The sequence below is a fragment of the Biomphalaria glabrata genome, chromosome 4 (assembly GCF_947242115.1).
Source record: "Biomphalaria glabrata chromosome 4, xgBioGlab47.1, whole genome shotgun sequence".
NCBI lineage: Eukaryota > Metazoa > Mollusca > Gastropoda > Planorbidae > Biomphalaria > Biomphalaria glabrata.
Window position 1 is genome coordinate 3,851,706 of NC_074714.1, and position 26,029 is coordinate 3,877,734.

A 26,029-nucleotide genomic window follows, 5' to 3' on the forward strand; every position below is an offset into this window, starting at 1 on the left:
CCTATCACTTTTAGCTTTCTCAATGCGCCATGATCCTATCACTTTTAACTTTCTCAATGCGCCATGATCCTATCACTTTTAACTTTCTCAATGCGCCATGATCCTATCACTTTTAACTTTCTCAATGCGCCATGATCCTATCACTTTTAACTTTCTCAATACGCCATGATCCTATCACTTTTAACTTTCTCAATACGCCATGATCCTATCACTTTTAACTTTCTCAATACGCCATGATCCTATCACTTTTAACTTTCTCAATGCGCCATGATCCTATCACTTTTAGCTTTCTCAATGCGCCATGATCCTATCACTTTTAGCTTTCTCAATGCGCCATGATCCTATCACTTTTAGCTTTCTCAATGCGCCATGATCCTATCACTTTTAGCTTTCTCAATACGCCATGATCCTATCACTTTTAGCTTTCTCAATGCGCCATGATCCTATCACTTTTAGCTTTCTCAATGCGCCATGATCCTATCACTTTTAACTTTCTCAATACGCCATGATCCTATCACTTTTAGCTTTCTCAATACGCCATGATCCTATCACTTTTAGCTTTCTCAATGCGCCATGATCCTATCACTTTTAACTTTCTCAATGCGCCATGATCCTATCACTTTTAACTTTCTCAATACGCCATGATCCTATCACTTTTAACTTTCTCAATACGCCATGATCCTATCACTTTTAGCTTTCTCAATACGCCATGATCCTATCACTTTTAGCTTTCTCAATGCCTTATGATCCTATCACTTTTAGATTTCTCAATACGCCATGATCCTATCACTTTTAACTTTCTCAATGCGCCATGATCCTATCACTTTTAGCTTTCTCAATACGCCATGATCCTATCACTTTTAGCTTTCTCAATACGCCATGATCCTATCACTTTTAACTTTCTCAATGCGCCATGATCCTATCACTTTTAACTTTCTCAATGCGCCATGATCCTATCACTTTTAACTTTCTCAATGCGCCATGATCCTATCACTTTTAACTTTCTCAATGCCTTATGATCCTATCACTTTTAGCTTTCTCAATGCGCCATGATCCTATCACTTTTAACTTTCTCAATGCGCCATGATCCTATCACTTTTAGCTTTCTCAATACGCCATGATCCTATCACTTGTCTGGACCAGTTGTGGAAGGTGAAGGGGATATTTTGGTGAATGTTTACATGATCGTTTTGTTTTGAATACATAACAAACGGAAAGAAATCATGACAAAATTGGAAGCGATATGATTTTCTTTTTTTTTTATTTATTAAATGTATTACTTAACTGAGTGATGTGATTCTCACCTTTGTTACTGGCCAAAATTTCTTCAACCAAAGCTCTTGATTTGTTGACCTTCTGTTCTGCTTCACTGGTCAGCTGTCAAAAGAAAAAGTACACTATTCACTAACTGTTACACTTGGCTTGATCAGAAAGATCACTAAATGAAATAAAAGTGTAGCTTGCACTGACTTTATTAACCAAGTAACTTACGGTTAAATTGCAGATTCCCTTTCCCAATCGAATGAGGTCATCTGTAGACAAACTGTCTCCATCTAGAGCAATCAGCTGTCAAGAGAGACAGAGAGAGAGAGAGCGAGAGAGACAGACACAGAGAGAAATTATTACATTATTTGTTCTAAACTTCAGTCTTTTCGTCTTTATATTTTAAAATTAAAGACCTCTTATCCAATATCATTTTTCCAGCTAACTTTTATATGAAATGGATGAATTTATCTTCAAGCTAAGGGAGCATACTGCAGCGATTGGACCCCATGAAGACCTGCTTATTATCGTAAAAAAAAACGCTTAAAATCTATGGCCGTATTACTTCCTTCAGGGAACAGTACCAGGAAAAGAAGAGGCAGACAGAGAAAGCGATGGGAGGACAACATAAAAGAATGGACGGGCCTGCCATTGAAAGAGGTTCTAACTAAGGCAAAAGACAGGGAGGAATGGAGAAAGACGGTCGACGAATCTTGCTTGGTGCCCCAAAGATCCAATAGATTATGGGATAGGTAAAAGTACAGGTAAAAGAGAATGAAATGTGTCAACACTGAGATGGTTTGGAACATGAAGTCTGCTCATACCAGCGGATCACAAAAGTACCCAACTAAACTAGAGGTACCAAATTATCCACGGGGCCGGGTTATAATTATCAAACTATCAGGATGTCTAATAAAGATAAAGGATAGTGACGCCACGAGTCTTAAAACTAAAACTATCTTCATGTTACCGTAGAAGGATTAGCCCGATCTTTAAAAATACAGACGTTACTTCAAAAAGGATGATTACGTCCTACGCGTGTTCTTACTGTTGATCTAGTCATGCATGTTAACCAATGACTTAAATTCTGCCAAGTCACTGGTTTTCCTGGCTGGCTCAAGCAACCCATTCCATGCTCTAATAGCACTAGGGAAGAAGGAGATATATTTAGTCCTAAATAATAATTATTAAATTTTAAAAAAAATATATTGAGTATTAAAGTCAAAGTTTTTAGTCTTCTTTGTAAGAATTAAATTTGCATTACGCATGACACTATAAATAAATGACACTATAAATAAATGACACTATAAATAAATGACACTATAAGTAAATAGCAGAAAAAGACCGTTCTATCATTTTGTCATAGAGAAACCACCATTCACACTTTCAAATGTCTTACTAAAAGACTATTCTAGCACCACTGTTTCTTATGATTAGAGTATGCTTGAGATTAAATAATAATCTTATGTACTTTATAATCTTATATACTTTATAAAGTATAATCTTATGTACTTACTTCTTTGTCCCCTGGGGGCTGAACGTCTTCACTGGCTCTAAGCTCTGAGTTAAAGATCTGTGTACTCAGTTTTACACAACAATATTTTAACCGATCGCCCACAAACAAAATTCAGTTTTAAAATATACATTTAAAAAAAATCAAAAATCTGATTTTCATATCCCGTTAGTTACTGTTTCATCCCTAAGACATCAATATTGTTTAAATGCTCCATTTCAATAGCCTTCACATACCGCGCGCGAACAGAAATCATAAGTTGAGATGAAAGATCATGCACAAATAAAGACTGTGTCCATCCCCATGCATCCAGAGGAAGGATTATGGGATGGCAGCGGACAGGATTCGAACTTGAGATCATCGTCCCTACAGTCCAAAGCGCTTACTACACGACCAGGAAGCAAGTCATTTAGAATGGTTATTAATGACAAGCTACATTTCACCCCCCACGACTACGGTAAAAGCTGACGAGATGATCAGCTGCTCTTGGTCAAGGATGCCTGCCTAGTGGTACCTGTTTAGGACTGTCGTCTCGATGGTTATGGGTTCGAGTCCTGCCGACCGCCAGCCCTGGCCTTCCTATGGGAGGTTTGGGCTAGGGTGTAATAATCTTCACCTATGAAAGAACGCCAGAAATGTATTTTAAAAAAATACTTAAAACAATGTTAAAACGCTTTTAGTTGTAAGCGATCGGTCTAACCTTTAACTGTTTTAGTTTCCATACCGTCTTTTTTAAAATCCATACCTAATTTTCTAATGGACCTCATTCACCAATCCTAAACAAACAACATTTTAGCCACGTGATTCTCTATCTCTTCTATACAAATTACGTAATCCATAAAAGGCTGTCACGTGATACGTTTTTTTTTTCATTGCTTTATCAATATTATCACGTGGCTAAATGTTTGTTTACGATTGGTGAATGAGGTCCATTACAATTAGGCATACTTCAAAGTATTTTTAACAGATGATTGAAATGAAATATAAAACAAGAATCATAAAAAATCTTGACAAAAACGTCGATTGTACATTTTATTCTATTGGATGTGAAATCTCTTTTGATCATTACTGACGTTATTGTCATAGGTTGTTTCTTTTTTTATAAGTCAAATGCATAGACATATAGAAATATAGACTAGAAAAAGGAAATAACTTCATGTAACTTGAAAACATGTATATCTATTGTTGTCGGATTTCCGAATTCTGAAAAGTTGCATGATCTTCAGTCCTAGAGATTAAATAAACTACATTGCTGTATAATAAAGTACACAAAATTGCAAGTCAAATTTTCGTTTCATAAAATTCTTTTATCGGCCAGTCTATATTTATTTATTTCGATGGTCAAAGGATACACTTTTTCTTCCACATAGACGATCTCCGCCGGAAGTGACATGGGACTAGAGATGTCACTCTCCAACACTGAAATGAAAATAAATAAACATTCCCTATGAGAAACGTCCAGTATCTTCATACAATTTTTTTTGGTTACAAAGCTTCTATCAACTCACTCCGTCTGTCTGTCTGTCTGGTACTAATCTTGTACACGTTTTTTCTCCCACTTCCCATTCTCGGATAAAGTTGAAATTTTGCACATTTATTCATAGTCTATGATAATACTTGAATCAATAAAAAAAAATAACCACTTAGTTAAACAATTAGTAGTAATTGATTAGTATTGTTTTGTATAGAAAAAAAGGAGTTAAACTGTGTAGTATTGAGAGATAAGGCAGAGATTTTGTTGTTCTTCCCATAGATAAACTTTGTTTTTCAACACGTATTCGTTATATTTAGCTTGCCAGTCTATTTATTGGATGTAACTTATCAGGATGACTCTAAGCCACATGGATGAACTCCTCAATGTAAATTATTTGTGAGAATGACCAGCGATTACATAAAGGTTGAGTGACCAGAGTGTTAGCTTATGTTTTATGTTGGTCTTATTCCTTTAGCTAGATGTATTCTTATGCTTGACAATTGGGTCGCTATCCACTTTGGGGGAGAACGTTAATTGTGTTCTTTTTTTAAAAAAGATCTCGTTCATGGTATTATACGAGAGATGGCTACTTATTTTTTGAATTATATCGTTTGCGAACTGTTGATTATCTTTAGGGTCAGTGCCTGTGTGACTTGAGAACTTTCAGTACCTTGTACCAATGAGAAGATGAGCATATTGCTAGTGCCTAAATGAGAAAGGAATCTGGAAACTTATCAAGAAAGAGAAACTGATGATGTTGTGGTACACGTTACTATGTATAGACTCGTTGATTGTGTATGCACTAATAATGTCAGAGTGAATCCATGAAGCTCGAGTGGACTACTTTGTCAATTGTTACTTACTATTAGTCTATCAGATATTATCGCTGTGTTATACAAGGTACATATACTTAAATTCGTTTTTTCTTGTAAATAAACACTTTAATATTATGTACCCGGGATGTGTGGCTGACCCCGAATGCGATGGATTGATAATGTGGAGGCAGATCTGCAACAGCTTGGGGTTGGGGCGTGGAGACGAAAGGCCCAGGAGAGATCTGAATGGAAGGATGTGTTGAAGCAGGCCAGAGCCCTCCATGGGCTGTAGCGCTACTGGGATGGGTGGATGGGATTTGTGGCTGAGAGGCCAAAACTTGGCTACAGCTTGACCACCTAATAAGGGAGCCGGAGTTCGAATCCCGACCTAAAGGCAGCATGAAAACCCTGCCCCAAATACCCCTCTCCCTAACTGGTCCACAAAAGAGATTGGAGCATGCTAAAAACATAAAAGCAGCGCTATATAAAAGCATTTGTAAAATATTTATACATAAAAACATCCCTGGGCATCAGTTTATGATTACATTTAGTTATTTGTATCTGCCTGACAAGCTTCACAAAATATTTTTCATTCGTTTTTCATAATAAGGAAAAACATGCAAAGTTCTAAATGGCTGGCGATTAAGACCTTGGTGAAAATATCTGATGGGCAAGTTAGATGTTGTGTCTGTTGTTTTTATGTGTATCTTTCTGTTGTGTTGTCTTTATATGAGGAAAGAGTCCTTGTAATCACAACAAATTTCCATAAGGATCAATAAAGCAGTCTTAGTCTTAGTCTTAGATATCTTGTTTAAAAGATACTGATGACACTTAACTTATAATGTAGTAGCAATGAATATGCCCGTCCATTTATTATAACACTGAGCCCATCATATTAGTAAATGTTCCTGTAGGCTCCACTACGCTTCTTTAACAATAGTAAACAATTAAGGCAATACACGAATCTATCATCCAGGAGCCTTAACAACATTAAACAGCTAAGGCAATACAATAATCTATCGGCTAGATGTTTCTACAAATATTCTGCAGACTATATTGATTTAAAAAAAAAACACGTCAGTCTGGTGAAAAATGGAATTTATTTATAAGTGTTTTGAGTAGAGAAAATAGCAATAATACATGTGTTTATATGGTTCATTTGAGACATATTTCTGTATCAAAACAATACCTCTAAATGTTCAAAAAATATCTTTATAACTTATTGTTACGGTATTTAATGTTACTTTATGACCGATATGCCATGGCCAAGTACCGGTACTTTACAAGATGATTCATTTGAAAGGCCTCCATCACTTGTGAAGAAATTCTGACCATTGCACGAAAATAAAATCTTGAACTTAGTGCGGCCACATTATAAGACTTGATTTTGAAGCAGGCAAAGATGGCGATAGAAAGAAAAATGCAATGGTCAAGCAACACTCTGGAAAGAGGCACTTAAAGACAGCAGCTGATGATTGAAAATGTGGATTGCTGGGAAAATTGGTAATTGAGATCAAGGTATTTAATTAATTGGAAGTATATGTAAATGAGAAGGAAGCATGTGAATTGTGGGAAGGATATGTAAATGAGAACGAAGCATTTGAATTGTGGGAAGGATATGTAAATGAGAACGAAGCTTTATAATTGTGGGAAGGATATGTAAATGAGAACGAAGCATTTGAATTGTGGCAAGGATATGTAAATGAGAAGGAAGCATTTGAATTGTGGCAAGAATATGTAAATGAGAAGGAAGCTTTTGAATTGTGGCAAGAATATGTAAATGAGAACGAAGCATTTGAATTGTGGGAAGGATATGTAAATGAGAACGAAGCTTTTGAATTGTGGCAAGAATATGTAAATGAGAACGAAGCTTTTGAATTGTGGGAAGGATGTGTAAATGAGAACGTAGCATTTGAATTGTGGGAAGGATATGTAAATGAGAACGAAGCTTTTGAATTGTGGCAAGAATATGTAAATGAGAACGAAGCTTTTGAATTGTGGGAAGGATGTGTAAATGAGAACGTAGCATTTGAATTGTGGGAAGGATATGTAAATGAGAACGAAGCTTTATAATTGTGGGAAGAATATGTAAATGAGAACGAAGCTTTTGAATTGTGGGAAGAATATGTAAATGAGAACGAAGCATTTGAATTGTGGGAAGAATATGTAAATGAGAACGAAGCATTTGAATTGTGGGAAAGATATGTAAATGAGAACGAAGCATTTGAATTGTGGGAAGGATATGTAAATGAGAACGAAGCATTTGAATTGTGGGAAAGATATGTAAATGAGAACGAAGCATGTGAATTGTGGGAAGGATATGTAAATGAGAAGGAAGCATTTGAATTGTGGGAAGGATATGTAAATGAGAACAAAGCTTTATAATTGTCGGAAGGATAGAATAATCCGATAGATGAATGAGAGCACAGGATTAGACTCTGTATGAAAGAGCAAGGGGAAGCTACTTCGCTATTTCGATAGAATAAAGAGATAGGAACAAAATTACGATCAATTTTGAATCGTCAAAGCTGGTTAAAGTTATATACAATGTATATATAGATCATGGGTTCTCAACCTGTGGGTCGCGGGCCCCCCCCCCCCTTGGGGGTCGAATGACGATTTGTCAGGGGTCGCCTAAGACCATCGAAAATATGGATTGTTTTTGTATATTCTTCTATTGCTGTATGTGTGTGTGGAGGGGGTCGCGGCAGAGTGGGGGATTGTAAAAAGGGGTCGCCGGGGTTAAAAGGTTGAGAACCGCTGGTATAGATTGATATAATTATAAGCAATGTATAGACTGATAACTGATATAACTATAAGCAATGTATAGATTGATATATCTATAAGCAACGTATAGATTGATATAAAAGTAATTACTTACCAACTGTAATGAAGTCATTATCATCCACTACATCCTTAATGGCGTCATCGAAATCCAAAAGAGCCCCGCCTTTGGCCTTCCTCACCTCGTAGACTTTCTCGACGGTTCGACCTCCGAGGCTGGCCCTGTTTTTGTAGAACCTCCTCAAGGTTTCTTCTCCTAGCCATCGGATCGTGTCCGAACCTTTGCATGGCACGGCGAACCAGTCGCCCCTTAGACGCACACTCAGTTTCATTCTAGGCCTTGTAGTTCTCTTCTCACAGTTACCTCCCTTGAGAGTTAGTCTTGAACAGCGTACACAAAGTCTGTTATTAAAATAAAGTGTTTTAGAAGTACTTATTGAGTAATCATGAGAATTTTTTTTTATACCAAATTCATGTGTGTCAAAATGGAATCCAGAGCTTTAGGAATTATTAAACATCCATTTACAAAGGTGAAAATGGTAATCTATATTTTTGTTGTCCCAGACGAATTTTGTTTTGCAAATGAATAATTTGTTTAATTTACATGTTTCAGGTGTTCCTTCCAAATTTAAAATTATTACATCCTAGTTCAAACCTAGCGCAAGACGGCAGGGAATGGCGGCGGACAATGCTAGAATCAGGGATAATCGAGAGGGCAGTCCAGATGGACACCACATGATCAGTTCATCATGATTTCGATCATCAGATTTCATTGTGAAATTTTACCAAAAGAAAACAAGTTGAGCTACTACATAAAGAAATTAATATACTTTTACTATTTACACTAAAATATTTCTTCTTGTTATTTAATTCAAACGATCTCTCACTAAGTTTATATAAGTTCCCAAGATCTAGAAATAAGTTTCAACAGTCTATTGTGTCATCAGCCGACTGCACACAGGACGAGAAGCGTTACTTACATGTTCTAGCATTTCTTTTCACTTGATATATTGTATAATTTAGAATCCAGATACTATGACAGTATTTGTGATGTATAACAGAATATGATAAATCAAAACACAAGTTCCTTTATATGTTTTATGCCATTCAATGCCAATGTTACGAATTTTATGAAAATATCAAAACAGCAACACGTTTTAAACACATTGTTTACACTCTCTGTCTCTTGCCTCCTCATTTTCTATATAATTCCTCCTCTCATGTATTCACTGTCTCCCTCACTCGCCTCGTGTATTCACTCCTTTATTCATTCCTACTGTAAACAATGACAATACCCCCATCTCCCCACCTCCCACTCTTTTAAGTCACAATCACAACAGTTTGACCTGGAAAGTTAATTTTTCTTGAAACTTTGTAGACCTTAAAGCAAGTAAACAGTTAACGAGGGTGTAATGTGGTCAGCACAACAACAACCGTCCGTACCGTCTCCTTACTAAGACTTGAAAAGGCCGTGAGCTGTTTAAGATATGGGGCCCTTTTTTTAATAGCCATTTTTAATTCCATATATTAGTTGTCAGTGCTAAATATTTCTTGGGGTTCCTAAGCTATATCTTATATTGCCCAGGGCCGGCTTTGGGCCAATTTGACCGATTTCTCCTCTAATTGGGAGGACTCCGCAATTTACAATTAGCATATCACTATCAATCATGGCTCTTATCACAGGCCTTTAAAGGTGTAAGACGTAAAGGGTTAACATATTTAGTGTGTCATACGAGAGACATAACTTTAAGTAACTGAAGCCATACATATATTTCCAACGGGGAAACGCTTAAATATTTTAACGTCAATGTTCTTCACTTCTATCATAACTCCATGGAATTCCATTCTCCAATTCCGTTTAATAGTAACCTGCATAGCGACCTGGTTTGTTTAAAAACAACGATCCCAACTTCTACGTCGTCCGACGGTCATCGTGCGTATTTTGCACAAGTGTCATACAATACAGTACTCATTTATGTTTAATAGTATCCGATTACTTTTTATTAAGGTGAGATAGTAGCGTACATGTTGTACTTGTAACTTTGATGTACTCTTTACTGTTTCAATTAAAGTTTGCTAGCCAGAAACTCGAAGTAACACCATGGATATTGCCTCAGGGGTGACATCATTGGAAAAATTGTGGATTTGGTTAAGACATACCGAGAGATAGGCTTTAACTATGAAAATTTTCTAAAAAACTTTGCTAAGAAGAAAATAAGAAAGGCCCACTTCTAAATTATTCTGTTATCATACGATTAGGAGGCGCGGTGGCTGAGCGGTAAAGCGCTTGGCTTCCGAACCGGGGTTCGAATCCTGGAGAAGTCTGGGATTTTTAATTTCGAGATCTTCGGGCACCTCTGAGTCCACCTAGCTCTAATGGGTACCTGACCTTAGTTGGGGAAAAGTAAAGGCGGTTGGTCGTTGTGCTGGCCACATGACACCCTTGTTAACCGTAGGCCACAGAAACAGATGACCTTTACATCATCTGCCCTATAGACCACAAGTTAACCGTAGGCCACAGAAACAGATGGCCTTTACATCATCTGCCCTATAGACCACAAGGTCTGAAAGGGGAACTTTTTTTATCATACGATTAATGGTAACTGTTTTTTTTTTATGTTTTAATACTTTTTTTTAATAGCTTAGATATTCAACAAATTGTTTGCGAAGCTATGTTTTGAGTCGCTTCCTATGCTTGTTGTATAATAAATGTTGTTAGAATGATCTATTTAATAGTAATAATGGTCACTGTAAAAAAGAAATTTAGTAAAGGGGCCTCGCAAGCATCCATTATTTGCTATTGCAAAATCAGGCCTTGCCTGGTACCAACTGAATGAATTCAAAGATATTGCCTTCTGCTCAGTTCTCAACTTAAATATGCTTTTGTAAGCTTTATCTAATCAAATACATGTACATTTGAATACATGTACATTTACAAAAATGGATTCGACAGCGGAACATTTTTTTTGCTCATTGCTTTCATGTGTCATTTTAAGATTTAGACCATAATCTGTGTGCGCATATTTGAAATGTACTCTTAAACTTTTCGATTAAAGAAAAAAAAAGTTTCACAGGATCGATTATGGTTAAAAAAAAATAATTTTTGTTAACTTTCTTAAAAATATTCCCCAAAAAAGTTTGATTTAATTTTTTTGTGTTTTTCAATTTGATCATTTATACGTATACAAGCAATGTTTTTAAAGACTATAACTAGATCTAGAGCTAAATAAAAGGGTTGACTTACTTTGGTTGCTACAAATGTTTACAATGTAATGGAACTGGGTTAAATGGACGTCCTTAACCTTGACTCTCGCCTTTATATCAAGCTGTTCCAGCCTGTAGACTTTCCCAACCAATCAAGTGTCCGAGCATGGGGACACACCTGCTATCAGCTGGCCAGGTCCAGCAATCCGATCAACAAACAGGGGTGAGTTCTGTCCCTTGAGTGTCACTCTTCTTTGAAGTTGTTTTCTCCATCTAACGCAATCATCTTTATCTTCGGTTCTCAAGAGTATATATTGACAATGTCCACATCAAATCGATTTTTTTTGTCTTGGACATGAAACTGAGAGTAGAAGCCTAAATCTTTGGGGCAGTCGAGGTAGTTTGTTTTCCGCCATGGGTGCTAAGATAAAGATATCTCTTAGTGAATGGTGTGACTTTGATGTTGGGCTGTCGGTGGGCAATTTTTTTTTTCTTGAACATAACATTGACTTTTTAAACCGGCCAGTACCGGATAAGAAGCCAGACTTAACCAGCTCATATTAAACACTCATTCAATTAACTTTTGTTGCTGCTGTTACGCAGAGTTAAACAGAAAAAGTAGAATGCACATAGATCATTCTCTAATTTGTTATTTTTGGTGTTCTAGATACAGTTGACTCTTGCAAGGCAACAAGAGCGAATCATCAAAGAATTTTGTGAAGGAGCAAAAAGGACTATTGGATTGGAAATCATTGGTGTAAAAATTAACATTTTCAATGTCGCAGCCACCTGGGGCGCCCCTGTGTTAACTATACGTGCATTTGATATTACATTGTTTACCCCAACCCTCTAAGGCAGCTGTTCTCTACCTTTTAAGCTCGGCGACCCCTTTTAACCCCCCCCCCCCACACACACTCTCACACAGCAATAGAAGAGTAGACAAAAACAATCCATTTTTTCGATGGTCTTCGGCGACCCCTGTCAAATCGTCAATAGACCCCCAAAGGGGTCGCGATCCACAGGTTGAGAACCCCTGCTCTAAGGTCTCTGGCTCAAAAATTCATTAGCCCATAGTATTATATATTGACTATTCTTCATCGCTTTCATTTTTTCAATAAGTAAATGAAGTTGTATCGTATCAAAAGCTGATGAGAAATCAATAAAGAACAGATTTGATTTGATTTTAGGCACATCGGCACAATTTGGCCATGTCGTTCAATAAAGAACAATCGAACAAAAGTGTTAGGTAAGTCTAGATGTTTGTAGGCACAATATTGAGGATGGCAAATTGTAAAGGGTCCAACTTACTACACATGTCATTCAGAAGAAACATTTTAACCAGTAGGCTATTTCTAAACATTTAGGACACAATGGAAGTAAGTGAAACAGGTCCAAAGTCATTCATTTCCTTTGGTTTGGAAACCTTTGGCACAGGTGCAATTATGGACGACTTCCACACAGATGGTATCTCGTTTTCAGTAATGAAGTGGAAAAAATCTCTAGGAAAGGTTCAGCTAGTTGTTCAGCACATTCATTTAAAATTCGCCCTTTTATTCCATCAGGCCCACCAGCTTTCATTGGGTTGACGTTTTTGAAAATGTTACAGACTTGCTCTTTAGTAATCGCTAATTCTAAACAGTTGTTAACATTGACATCTTCAAGGGCTTTGAGTCTTTGATAATTAAAATTTTTCGTGTCGAAGCGACAATAGAAATCATTTAACTCGTTGGATAATGTTTTGTCGTCTCTTGTAGCAAGATTACTTTTGACTTGTATTCATATCATTTTGTTCATGATACCCCACGCCTGTCTTTATCGAGTCTTCCAGCTTGGTGCGGTAGTTTCTCCTCCCTTCCTGAAGAGCGACGTTGAAATTTCGTGTTGTACTCTTTTTCTGTCTGTCGCCACTCATATGTGCTCTTTTTTTTTTTTTTATGATTTCCCGTTTTATTTTTGCAGTGATCCATGGTTTATTGTTGGGGTATATCTTGATACTCTTAGTACTGATACACATGTTTTCACAAAATGTAATGTAATTCGACACTGCTTCGACCCATTCTTCCAGGTTTGAAATGGTATCTACAAATTCCAGTCGGTGCAGTCTACTGTAGTTTAAGAATGTTGTCTTGAGTCCATTCATGTACGTTTTTTTTTTAATGACTTTGCCCTTTTTAAGTTTCGTACGGTAACTAGGCAGCACTTATACTGTTTTGTGGTCCGATCATCCTAGTGGTGGCTTTTCACGAGATGTGAATGCCCCTTTGATGTTACATTAACATAAGTCCAGAGTTCTGTTGTCTCTTGTAAGGCATGAGATGTGTTATTGAATTAGGTCGATATTGTGTGCCATTTTATGAAGTATGGTTAGTGATCTTGATTCGTGATTTAAAAACTTCATTTTACTTTGAATAAAATTACCTTTTGTTGAGAAAGTTCTGTGCTGGTTCTTCAATACTAGAATGAATGACGTAGGCCTATAACTAGACATTGTGTCATCAAATTGAACTTCCGAATATACAATGTATAGTGTAGCACTCTTTGTACATTTAGTATGCCATTGTCATTTGTACATTAAAATACGATGTGTTGCCACTGCGTGAGGTCAGATACTTTAATAACCAAAATGAAAGTTTGTATTATTATAATGCAGTAATGTTTTGTTTTAATGTAAGTATTTGGTCACAAAGATTAACCAGTCATTAACCCCGGAGACTTTATAGTTGTACTTAGGCTTCCAACATTTCTGAAGATAAGCTAACAACTTTTGTTTACTATGGATGCCTTGGTTTGTTACTTTATCTCTAAAACATGTGACAGTGCTTGCACATCACTGAATCAGAGATAACGTGTTCATGTGTAAACTTGTAATCTGTTCTTTAATTAAAATATGCGATTGTTCTGACTGCAAGTCACAATTCCACATGAATAATGCTAGATGCAATATTTTCTAATACGCTTTGATCTGGATAAAGAAACCAAAAGATATGACCCCCTACCCTATAAACAAAACTTCAATTATCTCCCTTTCACTCTAAATCAACAATATTTATTTCCCATTACCTATAACTATAAATTTAAAAAAAAATATTCTCACTTTATGAAGCTAAAGGTGTTCTATTGTTGTTTTTTATTAATCTCTTATATTGCTGCATTTTCCCAAGGATTATTTATTTTCCTTTGATGTATAGAACACTTTTAATTGACAAAAAGAAGTTAGCTACTCCTGTTGAAAGTGACTTGAAAAATGGGTTCTAAATAACTGTTTCTTGTTGGCAATTAATTAAAATATTTTGCTATTTGTTAGTTAGTAAACGGGAACAAGGCCATTAACTATTAGTTAAGCTGTATCATTAGCATGATTTAACAATTCAAATTGACTCATATATGTTATCACAATATATGCTGTTACAGCTGAGTTTGTGGCACCAAGCTTCTTCTTCATTCTCATTTTAGATGAGGTTACGTGTCAATGTGTTATGCGCCAGGAGGCCCATTGACTCCGGCTTCCACCTGCTTTTCTTTCTGGGTATGTTTCCATAGCCTTTGATCAGCCAAGATCGGCTGCAAGGCAGCAGTTGTTTTATTTCAGAGTTGTCTCTCCTAGATGAATTACTATCCCTAGTTTATGAGTTTCATCTACCCGGGTTTAAAGTTTAAGCGCCCTATACTCGCTTTTTGCAATCATTTCCCTGGATTTTTTTTTTTAGATGTTTCAAGTAAATATTCTAACCACTGGGATACCCTCACCTCATCCTCCATGATGGCCAACCAGTTGGTCTGCAGCTGTTTATTTGATATTCACAGCTAACCCTTATATCTAAGGGTCTTTCCCCTATTCGCCACCTAGGGACGTGCTTGGTAGAAGATGGTAGCTCCCCCAAGGTGGCACCAAGCAATGATAGTTTATCGTGTCAGGCCCACTGTCTACTAGTACTAGAATAAAAAAATACAACACTTCGGTCAAAAATGCAAAACAAAAGTTTAATTCATTTGTCCAATGCTAATATCACAACAAGTTTTCCATGATGTTTCAACACAAGCATCAAGCAGCTGAAACAGAGAAGACAGGATTAGTTAGCAGACAGCTTCTAAGGATTGGGTGCAAATAATATAATGCACACTCTAGACCTGATACATAAAGGGACGAAAACATGCCTGGGCAGCTTACAGAACAACGTGAGAAAGAAATTTTAAGTACCGGTACATTGTTGCAATCAACAAGAAATTAGTTCATTCTTTTTTTAATAAAACAATTAATATTACAGTAATAAAACATTTTGGACTACTGTACTGGCAGGGAAAACAAATGATCAAAGGGAGAAAACTTTTTTAAAAGTGCTTGTTTTTCTGCTAGCCATTACAAAATATGGCATATAAGTTAGTCATCATTACATTTACGAGTGACGTCAAAGAGAGCTAATAAGGGCTAAATATCTGTAGACATTATCTATTACCAGACAGCTTTGAATGGCATAACTATATCATAGCTATAGTGCATTAACCCTTTTTTTTAATAAGTAGACCGTTGCAGTGTAAAACTGAAGATATATGCATTTATAAATATACAATTTTATATTGCAACCAATTATTAAGAAAGATAGGGCTTTTCTCACAAATTGTAGTAAAGCCTTTAATTAGTTTTGGTAATCAACTGCATACAAAGTTGATATTGATATCAAACACAACATATTTCCTGAGCATTGAGCATTTGTTTGTTTTTTTTATAAAGATTTTAGAGGAACAATGTGACAGGATAACTTTTGGCTAGCCTGATGACTAAGAATTATTTAAGAGATCAAACATCAAATCTTGCTAAAAACACTTTGAAATAAACTTTTGATTAATCAGATTATAATTTGCCAGTATTCTTTATTGGGATTACAGACATATATTTTGAGGGCTACAAAACAGTTGGGTTTTTTAAATGCCCCTGATTCCACCCAACTCTAATAGGTACCAGACATACAAATGGAAAAGTAAAGGCAGTTGGTTGTTGTATTGGCTACATGATACCCTAGTTAACTGCCACGCCCTGATGATTGCTATTTCTGAAATGGATATTTTACGTTATAATCCCAGCATAACATTGAGCCAATGGCAGGGTGCAGGATTGTTAATGTCATTATAATAATGACTGACTTAATTGTGCTTAAGTCAAAAGAGTATAAGTAGAAAAGAATGTCATGTACTCTGTAACACAAAGTATGCAATAGGTTTCTAACAAAGTATCCAGCACTGAAATCAAATCTCATTAAAAAAAAACAAAAAACTTTCAAGCAACAAAACTCAGAAAACTTACATATTATTATATTGAAAGGTAAAAAATAGGAATTGCTTATAATTTATCTGAATGTTAATCTAAATATTTACCAGGCTCCACACTAGCTGCAGTCATCTCTCTAGCTACCAAAATTGCCACTGCAAAGAGTGAAATGCTTTTCACAAGAGACCTGAACATCAAAGAAATGGAAAAAAATTGACATTTGATTTTTATATGTTTTAACTGTACCTCTATCTTAGAAAGCCATATACACATGCACTTCTGTGGGGTTATTTGTTTAGGCAAAACACATAATCATGGGTTTGGTAATGTACATTTAAAAAATCCTGAATTAAAATATCATTTCATCTGTCCCTTGACTTTTGTCATAAGGGTGCTGCGACAGTTTGTGCGTAAACAAATTCCTCTATTTTTCCCCAGTCAGCAGCTGTTCTTAGTAGGATATCAAGAGAGGGGCCAGTCCCTTCTTTTACATTTTCCAACCAGAATTAAAATTATAAATACATATTATGACATGCTTTGGCTACAAGACAGAGAACAAAGAACACATGTAGAAACAAAGGAATTTTGGCCCATGTCCTAAAATATACAAGATAAGCACTAACAAATCTTGGTGAAGGTGGGCATAGAATTATGCTATGTCCCAATCATGTCAAAGGTAATTCAACAGTCATAGCTCACAACTATAAATATCTGATGTATTCTGAAACCAAAGTTAAATTAATTAGAAATTAGAATTACAGACACCATGACTTCTTCCATTTTTCATTATATACTTTATTTACATTAAAACTTTAAAAAAAAATGTTCTAGTGTTCTTTTTTTTTTTTTTAAATTTTATTTATATTTATTCCAAGCATTCACAAAAATGTGATTAGAATTTTTTTTACATATTAAGAAGATCTGTAGATCTAGCTAGTCAGAATTTAGACTTCTAAAGATTACATTTCAGTCTTATTCTCAATCTATTATCTATATCATAAAGCCACTACATCTAGATTAAATCTTGATCTAGCATACTGCAGCATAGGTACGGTACCAGTATATGACAAACATTGCTAAACTGCCTTTTGACATAGAATCGAAAATTCTTTGAGTTTTAGCGATGTAAGCCCATTGGAATTGGTTTAAGTGTTTTGTTTTTATTTCGCTAGTGAGCAAAAACTAAAATAAGTGATTTTTTTTTTCGTATGTAATTATTCCTCTAAATTTTTTATTTCATGAAAATATGTAAACTAACTTTTATATAATACAGTCATTACTTCAAAAAAGAATATGATTCTGTCCTACGCGTCATGCATACAATAGGGAAGAAAGAATTGAAAGAGCATATAAATTCTGTTTGTAAGGATAGATTTGTAAGATGTACTTAACATTATGACCCCAAATTATGTGAGACAATGTCAGTGCAATAAATATTATTTATCAGAATCATTGAGAATCAGTCAGTTGAACTTCTGTCAGTTACTGTTTTATTATTTAGATCTAGAATCTCTAGACTTATAATTAATAAATTTTAGATCTAATAATCGGAGTAGTAAAGCGCTTGACTTCCAAACCGGGGGTCCCGGGTTTGAATTCTGGGATTTTTTATTTTATTTTATGACCTTTGGTAGCCTCTGAGTCCACCCAGACCCAGCTCTAATGGGTACCTTACATTAGTCATTAGTTGGGGAAAAGTAAAGGTGGTTGGTCATTGTGCTGGTCACATGATACCCTCATTAACTGTAGGCCACAAAAACAGATGACTTTACATCATCTGCCCTGCGCTAGTATAGACCACACTGAACCACAGGCTGTTACAAGTTCTGAAAGGGGAACTTTACTTTTTTTTTTTAGATCTAGTCTCTAGTCTAATAATGTTTAAAATTAATCTAGACTGTAATAAAATACATTTTAATCATTTTTTATTTACTCCCTAGTCTCGCGCCCTAGAATGCTTCTAAAGATCTTTTTTTTTTATTCAGATCTAAGTAAAGTAATAAATTAATTTAATAATTAAAATTGATTTTTATTAGAATTTAGACTCTTAGAGAATTTACTAGACTAACTAGACTAGATCTAGATTATTATTTTATATTATTATAATTAGAAAATAATTAGATCTAGTTAAATCTAGTAGAGTGACTAAGAGTGAGATCTAGATCTATATAATTATAGAGTTTAGAACTATAGATATAGAATATAGAGTCTAAGTCTTTGACACTATTTAATCTATTATATGACTATTTAACTATTATTATTATAGACAATACTAGACTACAATCAATACATACAATAGTCAATAGTGACAATAGTGAATAACACTAGATCTAATAGTCGTATGATTATTTAATTTACTGTGATTACCATTTGAATGGATCTACGTAGCAACTTCTTAGGAATCGAAAAGTTGTGTTGTGTATTGAAGTGTTTGAAGGAGCACCCATTGTTTTAATGTAAGTTATTTAGTCACTAAATTATAGTCTTGATTAATAGATTCTAGATTATATCTGTTCTTATTTTGAGAACACGATTCCAACGTGCTGACAAAAGGTACTGATTGAGTCAAAGGAGTCATTAGCAGTAAAAAAAAATTAATAATAACGGCAATAAAGAAGAGTTATCTAGAGCTTTAGAGTACAAAATTAAAAATCAAAATATTAACGAAACACAATTTAATCTAGATATATCTTAAATTAACCGCAAATCGAAAGTGAATACAAAATTGTGAGTTATTTAGACATCTAAACATATTTTTGATATACTTGTTTTAAGGTTTAGATCTAAATTTTGTTCAAAGTTGATATAATATGAAAAGCTATTGTTTCCTAACCTAGACTTTCTCTAAGAATCATACTTTTAACACCAACATTGAAAATAAAATTTGACTCTCGATACCGGTGACATAGCAATACATATGCTTAGAATAATATAACAATATCAAATAAAAAAAAAACGGTGACAACATGAATATAGATTGTTTCATTGCAACTAAAAATGTTTTCTACCTCCCCGCGCCTCACCCCCCCCCCCAAAAAAAAAACGACAATTTAACTGACCTAATAACGCGAATGTCGTGGATTTTATACACGTAGGCTTACATCTACTGCGTTTTTTTTTTTATCATCCTTAATCTTTGGAATCGAAGAGATTGCCGTTAATATATTACTTTCCCCCCTTTAAAATAGAATATAAATATTAAGTTTACTACATTAATTTTTTAATTACTGGTTCTTTGTCCAGTATATACTGGATATATCAAAATAAATAGATAATAGTCTTGTCTTCAAGTCCGAAGATAAATGAGTATTTCCCGTGGCTACGAAGCCCTAAGCTAGCTGTGACCTACATATTTTTCCACACCATGGCAAGCAGGCCACTGTGATTGTCCACCGGTGGTCGATTAAGATTCTTTTTGCAGTCTACGTCTGTCATCGGCAGCGGATTTTCGTTAGGTCTCAAATGTGTATCCCGCGGCCTTTGTGAGTGACCTCCAGCTGTCTTGTTCTGAAGCCTCATGCAGCCAGGTGCTCTCTTCTATGTCAGCTAAAGCAAGTTAGCGCCTAAGCTGGTCTTTTAGATATCACATTTATAAACGTTATTCTTAAGATTTATTTCAGTGTTAAGTAAAAAAAAAGTATTTTGTTGAGATAAAAAAAAAAGATCGGAAGCACTTGCTCCTTAAGCAGGAACAAACTCATATAAGTCCTTTCTTTACAAGTAACTATCCGAATCAGCAGGCCGCTGTAGGTCTACGGGTTAATAAAAAAAAATGTAAAGTTCCCCTTTCAGACCTTGTGGTCTAGAGGGCAGATGATATAAAGGTCATCTGTTTTTGTGGTCAATCGTTAACGAGGGTGTCATGTGGCCAGCACAACGACCAACCGCCTTTACTTTTCCCCAACTAATGTCAGTTACCCATAAGAGCTGGATGGACTCAGAGGCGCCCAAAGATCCCAAAATTAAAAGTCCCAGTCTTCATCAGGATTGAAACCCGAGAAACCCTGTTCGGAAGCCAAGTGCTTAACCGCTCATCCACCGCGCCTCCTACGGGTTAATAAGCCAGGACAATAAACGTCTTCATTGTGCTAAGCTCTGTAAGGGGCGCGAAAGTGTTATTTTTTAACAGACCCAAAAGTGTTCTTTTAATCTTGTCTTATAAGTAACAGACTTTCATTTAAAAAAAAAAAGATTACGTAGACTACGTCATATGTGTCCTTGTTATTTTACGTGTAGGCCTACTGTGGCGATTGTTTTTACCCAGGTCACTTCAACAGTTATTTTAGGTCTGTAACATCACCAGACGCTGCAGGCGTCTTACATCCGGCATGCTCACAATCGGCGATCCATGACCCACCTTATATGCTTGCCCTGCTTGTGAATCTATCCTGGTGCTTCGGGCGATGTCGACTGGTTCCACGTTACAACGGTAGAGGAAAGAGAGTGCGCTTTTGCGAATTTGTCTTAGCATATGGTGTTAAGAAATGTGTCTTTATTTTTGTGCTTTCCGGTGTATTTTATTAGGTTATATTTTTATATTTGTAAGTTTTGGTTCAAATGTTTTATGTATTATTAGTACTTTACTATTATTACTTTTCAATAGGTTGCATATTCCTATATAACCTTTTTTTTTGCTAACGACAACCATTGGCTATATTTCAACTAGTTTCAACCAGTTAAAGAATATGTTTATATAAATATCTAATTCAATCTTCAATAGCCGATCGTAGTCTATAGTTCAAGATAATGTCTAGTCACAGGTCCAGTTTTAGTGACTGCCTCCGTTTATATAGATAAAAATGTTGTTCTTTAGTCTAGTAACGATAGAGGTTTTGGAACACACACATACACACACACACACACATACACACACATACACACACACACACATTCCAACGAACACACTTTAACTTGCTCTCTGGACACAATTCACTTCATTCAGTTCCTAGTCATTGTTAAATTGTTACTGTTGATTTTTTGTTGTTTACATGACGTCATGACAAGGTAACTTAACTCTTCAATAATCATTGATTTTAAAAAAAAAGTATGGCAATGTCGTTACGTTGACGTATCAATGTGTAGTAAGCCTGGTAAATTGGTGCAATTCTATTCTTTACTCAAATGTGTGTCTCTGTCTTCATCTAATTAAATATCTAATCAATCAGAATAGAAGACTTACAAATTAAGTAGCAATTATACATAAAATAAGGTTACAAAGACAGTTTGTGTGGAAACACAAACTGAAAATCGGCCCCCGAAGTGATCCACCCAGGCAGGTAAAAAGGCAGGTTTCAATATTATCAGAATGAAATTCTATGAAAGACAAATGACAGAAAATAATGGAGAAAAAAAGGTTAACAGATCTCGTGTGGTGCCCCAGCGGTCCAGCAGATCAAAGGATAAGTGAATGTGAAGTTAGATGTGAACCTGGCCTAACTGATGTCTTATAATGAATATCTTATTGATCTTATTGTTTTGTAAAGTGCGAATCTCTTATTCCTTAAGAATAAAACATCTTACCCCCCCCCCCAATTTTTTTTTTCTGTGATTAGGTTCTCTATAATATTTGTCTCATTGCAGTTAATGCTATAATATGAAAAACTACTTATTAATTGTTGTTTTCAATTATGTCTGATTTATATGCATACTAAATAGATTTATTTTTTAAATATAAAAATTTTTGTGTGTAAATATAGTACTTAGTATAACAGAACTTACTTAACAATGTAAAATAAAAAAAAATTGACAAAACATCTACAACCGTTTGCATAGATGTGACATGTGTATTATATATTATAAGCTTCATGTGCTTATTATCATTAATAGTGAATAGTTGTAAAAGTGATGTATTTTTATGAAAAAACTGTTTGCATAATTGATTTAAAATGAGATTTTTCGCTTTTAGAAAAGAAAAAAGTAGCCGTTGCATCAGAACTTTGAATGGTCTAAAATATTATGATGTCGGATTTTCACTATCTTTTCTAGTTTACGAGAACTAAACGGGACGGACGGACAGACAGGCCACACAAAACTAATAACGTTTTTTCCTCTTTCGGGAACCGCTAAACAACTGAACCATAATCTTCAAATACAAAAACAAAACCTAAATAAATACTCAGAAAGACACAAATATAAAAGCACATGCCTTGTTCCGTATGATAGGACAAATGTGTACAAATGCTCCTTCCCTAGTGCTATTAGAGCATGGAATGGGTTGCCTGAGTCAGACAGGAAAACCAGTGACTTGGCAGAATGTAGGTCATCGTGAAGTTTGTGACTAACATAACAAGTCAATGTAAGTACAGTTCTACTTTCAGACCTTGTGATCTATAGGGCAAATGGTGTAAAGGTCATCTGTTTCTGTGGCCCACGGTTAACGAGGGTGTCATGTGGCCAGCAAGACGACCAACCGCCTTTACTTTTCCCCAACTAACATCAGGTACTAATTAGAGCTGGGTGGACTCAGATTCACTCTAATAATCCCGTAATTAAAACCCCCAGTCTTCACCAGGATTCGAACCCGGGATTACTCGATTCGGAAGACGAGCGCTTTACCACTCAGCCACCGCGCCTCCACAATTGAATTTGCAATCCAATAAAACAACGCATGACGCCTTTTCTTCTAACTTAAAACTTTATGGCATTGGATCCGGCAAGACCAATCAAATTGTACTGTATTTCAATAATAATGTGCTTTTGTTGACAGGTCAGTTCAGCAGTACTTGTATCTCTTGGTCTTACTCGGTAATTCCGTGGGCACTTGTGGACTTCTGTTTAATGTGACGGATAATGGCCAAGGCTTCGTTGTATCCATCAACAATATTCAGGTATTTCTATCATTTTAAAGGATTTCGGTAGTTAGATCAACCTGATCGACACCCCCTTTTTCCAGTTTATTATACTCTTTTCGTTTCATATTCGTCTGGATAAACTAGAAGTTCAACAGTAGGCCTAACCTATGGAAGTACTCATATGATTTGGTCTTTTATAAGTTTATTGGAAGTGATTTTAGTTTATGTGTTAACAATTTTTATGAAGTAAATTAAATATTACTATTTAATATACGCAGTACATATACCTTTAGGAAGTGCCTCTATTATTTGGACTATTTTTAAGTTTCTTGAAAGCGATGTGAGATTTAAGTTGTTTTTTTAAGTAATTAAAATATTACTTTTTGATAATAATAATAATAAAGCTTGTCTTCGAGTCTGAAGATTAATGAGGAATGCAGTATTTCCCATGGCTACGCACCCCCGATGTGACTTACATATTTTGCCACATCCTGGGCAAGCATAACCATTGTCCGCCGGTGGTCGATTAAGATTTTTTTTTCGCCGTCTGCGTTTGTCCTCGGCAGTGGATTTTCTTTTGGTCTCAAATGTGTATCTTGCGTCTTTTGCGAGTGACTTTTATTATTTGGCCTATTTTAAGTTTCATGGAAGCGATATGAGATTACTAAGGATGTGTTAACAATTTTTTTTAAGTAATTAAAATATTTTTATTTAATAAATGCAATACATCTATATAAAGCCTTTCCCAGATACCCAGATAAAGACTAAAGCACATTAAACTATATTAACAATGAGACCAAAGCTATACTAAGACTCATTATATAAAAACTCAAATAAAATATTTATCAGTAATGTTTTTATGTTGCTAAGTAATAAAAGTCCATTTCTAAGATCTTCTGAACAAATGACAAGAAATGGAATGCGTTGATGCTAAAAACACAATTTCAATAAGGCTGTAATTCTATTAGAAAAAACAAATCTGTCAAAATGTTCCCTCTTCTTTATCGTTAGTGCTTATTCCAGTATCAACTATTAACCAACCAATCAATGTGATCGCCTGCAGCCTGCAGGTCAGCTCGCTCTGCAATTGACCATACTTACCTACATTGTTCTATATAGTAAATGTATTTAGTACTATGTTTGGTAACGTTCTTTTGCATTTTAAAAAGGTCTTATTATTGTTATGCACGATTAGTTTTCATAGGAGAGTTATGAATTGCAAAAATAAACAAATTCATTAATAAATAAAAAGAAAGACAATTATCTAATTAATTTCTGGTGTTCCTTTTTCTTTATGCATTATATCCACTGACCCTAGACTTTCGTCGTAGAGGGTGCTGTGACAGTTCGCGTAACGAAATCACGGTCAGCAGGCTATCAAGAGAAAGGCCGGTCCAGAAATGTTACGTTATCCGGCCAGCTTTTCTTTTCCTCGTGCTTCCCTCCCCTGTACTTTTATCTCTGCCTCTTTCTGAGCATTTCATTAGTCTTGCTTTGTTCTTGTATTGGTAAATTATTGGTTCAGTGTTTTAGGCCTACTTAACGTTTTTAGTCTCCTGCCCCGAAGCATCTCTAAATTTAATCATTTTACTAACGATGTTATTCTAATCAAATGTTAATGTTCATTTGTTATGAATCTCACTGTTCTATTATGCGTCTGTTCTAGTATCTTGATTGTTTTCTTGAGCTGTGCCCAAACAGAAGACGCATATTTAATAGGCCTCTTGTAAAAGGTTAAATGTGTAATGTTCTTAATGTGTAATGTTCTAAATGTGTAATGTGGAAAGGATGCTGTATTACTATTACACATTGGACTGGTCACTACTGACGTGTCGCGAATGCGTAGACTGCTGGGTTCTTGTTTCTTGGAGCGGCGCCTTCGATAGGGGTCACGGAGGTCACGCTTGGAGTCACTCTTGACACGTAACAAGCACAAGATTAAGTGAGTCCGAGTTTTGGCAGACAAGAAATAACTTTTATTTCATAAAAAAATATGTTGCACACTTTATGGTAGTTGCTAAATGATCCAATACATAGAATACAGTCGCGTCCGCATAACAACGGGGCCAAACATATACAATTTATTAATCTTATCAAATCACATCCGCATCACAGCGGGTAACAATAAACTTCACAGTTACTACTTGACTCTCTAAGTCCAGAGAAAAACTATCAAGATACGTTTACTGTCTCAGAAGACTATTTAACTCAAAATTACTTAAGTCGCTACTAAAAAATAATAGGCTACTTGACTGCTTTGTCCAAAGGATACCACTTGACCAAAGGATACCACTTGACTGCCCAAAAGTCAATTTATTCATTCTACTTCCTGTTTCTATATCAGGAATTCCACGAGTCTTTTCAACATCTTAACCTGAGGTGAACATTTTAATCAGGCAATGTCAATCGAGACTGTGATTAGAAAATGTATTCTTGTTAGTATTATTTTTGTTTATCGGTGTATGTCATTATCCTCTAATTATTATCTCGCGGAAAGTCTCAATCAATGTTGTTGTTGTTTCTATTTGTTTTGTTGTTGCTGTTATTTAAGCTGTTGGAGCACACCAAGTCATCTCCCTTGCTGTTTGTCGGCCTTGGCTTAACGCTCTTCCCCGAGGACTCTGGCAACTTTTTCATTGAGGACTATACGAGCGCGAGAATTCCATTGGCTGATTACAACATAACATGTGACCAAACATCGTGTGTACTGCGTCTCAGTGCAGGGGAAACGTGGGTAAGTGTCTTTAACAAGGCCTATTCAAACTGACCTTACAATACTGCTTGACCAACTGTTTTCAAATCTGTTGTCCCTTCATAAAACACTTTCTTTCTGGTAAAAAATTGAACACCTTATTTCTCCCACTTCCCATTCTCGGATTAAGTTCACACTTCGAACAAGTATTCGCTTTTCCAAACAAAACT

At 35.5% G+C, this 26,029-nt stretch overlaps 3 protein-coding genes and 1 long non-coding RNA gene across 4 annotated transcripts in view; 2 read left to right on the forward strand and 2 right to left on the reverse strand.

The window, feature by feature from the left end:
- LOC106071970 (histidine ammonia-lyase-like) overlaps window positions 1–11,216 on the reverse strand; it is a 32,973-nt gene extending 21,757 nt beyond the window's left edge. The window contains exons 1-6 of the mRNA XM_056027398.1: window positions 11,094–11,216; window positions 7,947–8,251; window positions 4,129–4,195; window positions 2,780–2,816; window positions 1,492–1,566; window positions 1,305–1,377 (exon numbers count right to left, since the gene is read on the reverse strand). Of these exons, the coding sequence (XP_055883373.1) occupies window positions 1,305–1,377; window positions 1,492–1,566; window positions 2,780–2,816; window positions 4,129–4,195; window positions 7,947–8,181 (487 nt within the window). The 5' untranslated portion in view covers window positions 8,182–8,251; window positions 11,094–11,216. The remainder of the gene's footprint in view (window positions 1–1,304; window positions 1,378–1,491; window positions 1,567–2,779; window positions 2,817–4,128; window positions 4,196–7,946; window positions 8,252–11,093) is intronic.
- Window positions 1–26,029, forward strand: part of LOC106071962 (probable imidazolonepropionase) — a 207,720-nt gene that overhangs the window by 147,514 nt on the left and 34,177 nt on the right. The gene's annotated exons all lie outside the window — the stretch shown is intronic.
- Window positions 15,014–18,916, reverse strand: LOC106071966 (uncharacterized). The gene is made up of 3 exons (XR_001218510.2): window positions 18,684–18,916; window positions 16,424–16,503; window positions 15,014–15,103 (listed from the first exon to the last, which is right to left on the reverse strand). It is a non-coding gene; the product is annotated as an uncharacterized LOC106071966 (long non-coding RNA).
- LOC106071971 (sulfoquinovosidase-like) overlaps window positions 21,190–26,029 on the forward strand; it is a 28,116-nt gene continuing 23,276 nt past the window's right edge. Inside the window, exons 1-3 of the mRNA XM_056027397.1 lie at window positions 21,190–21,320; window positions 23,023–23,143; window positions 25,659–25,841. Of these exons, the coding sequence (XP_055883372.1) occupies window positions 21,313–21,320; window positions 23,023–23,143; window positions 25,659–25,841 (312 nt within the window). The 5' untranslated portion in view covers window positions 21,190–21,312. The remainder of the gene's footprint in view (window positions 21,321–23,022; window positions 23,144–25,658; window positions 25,842–26,029) is intronic.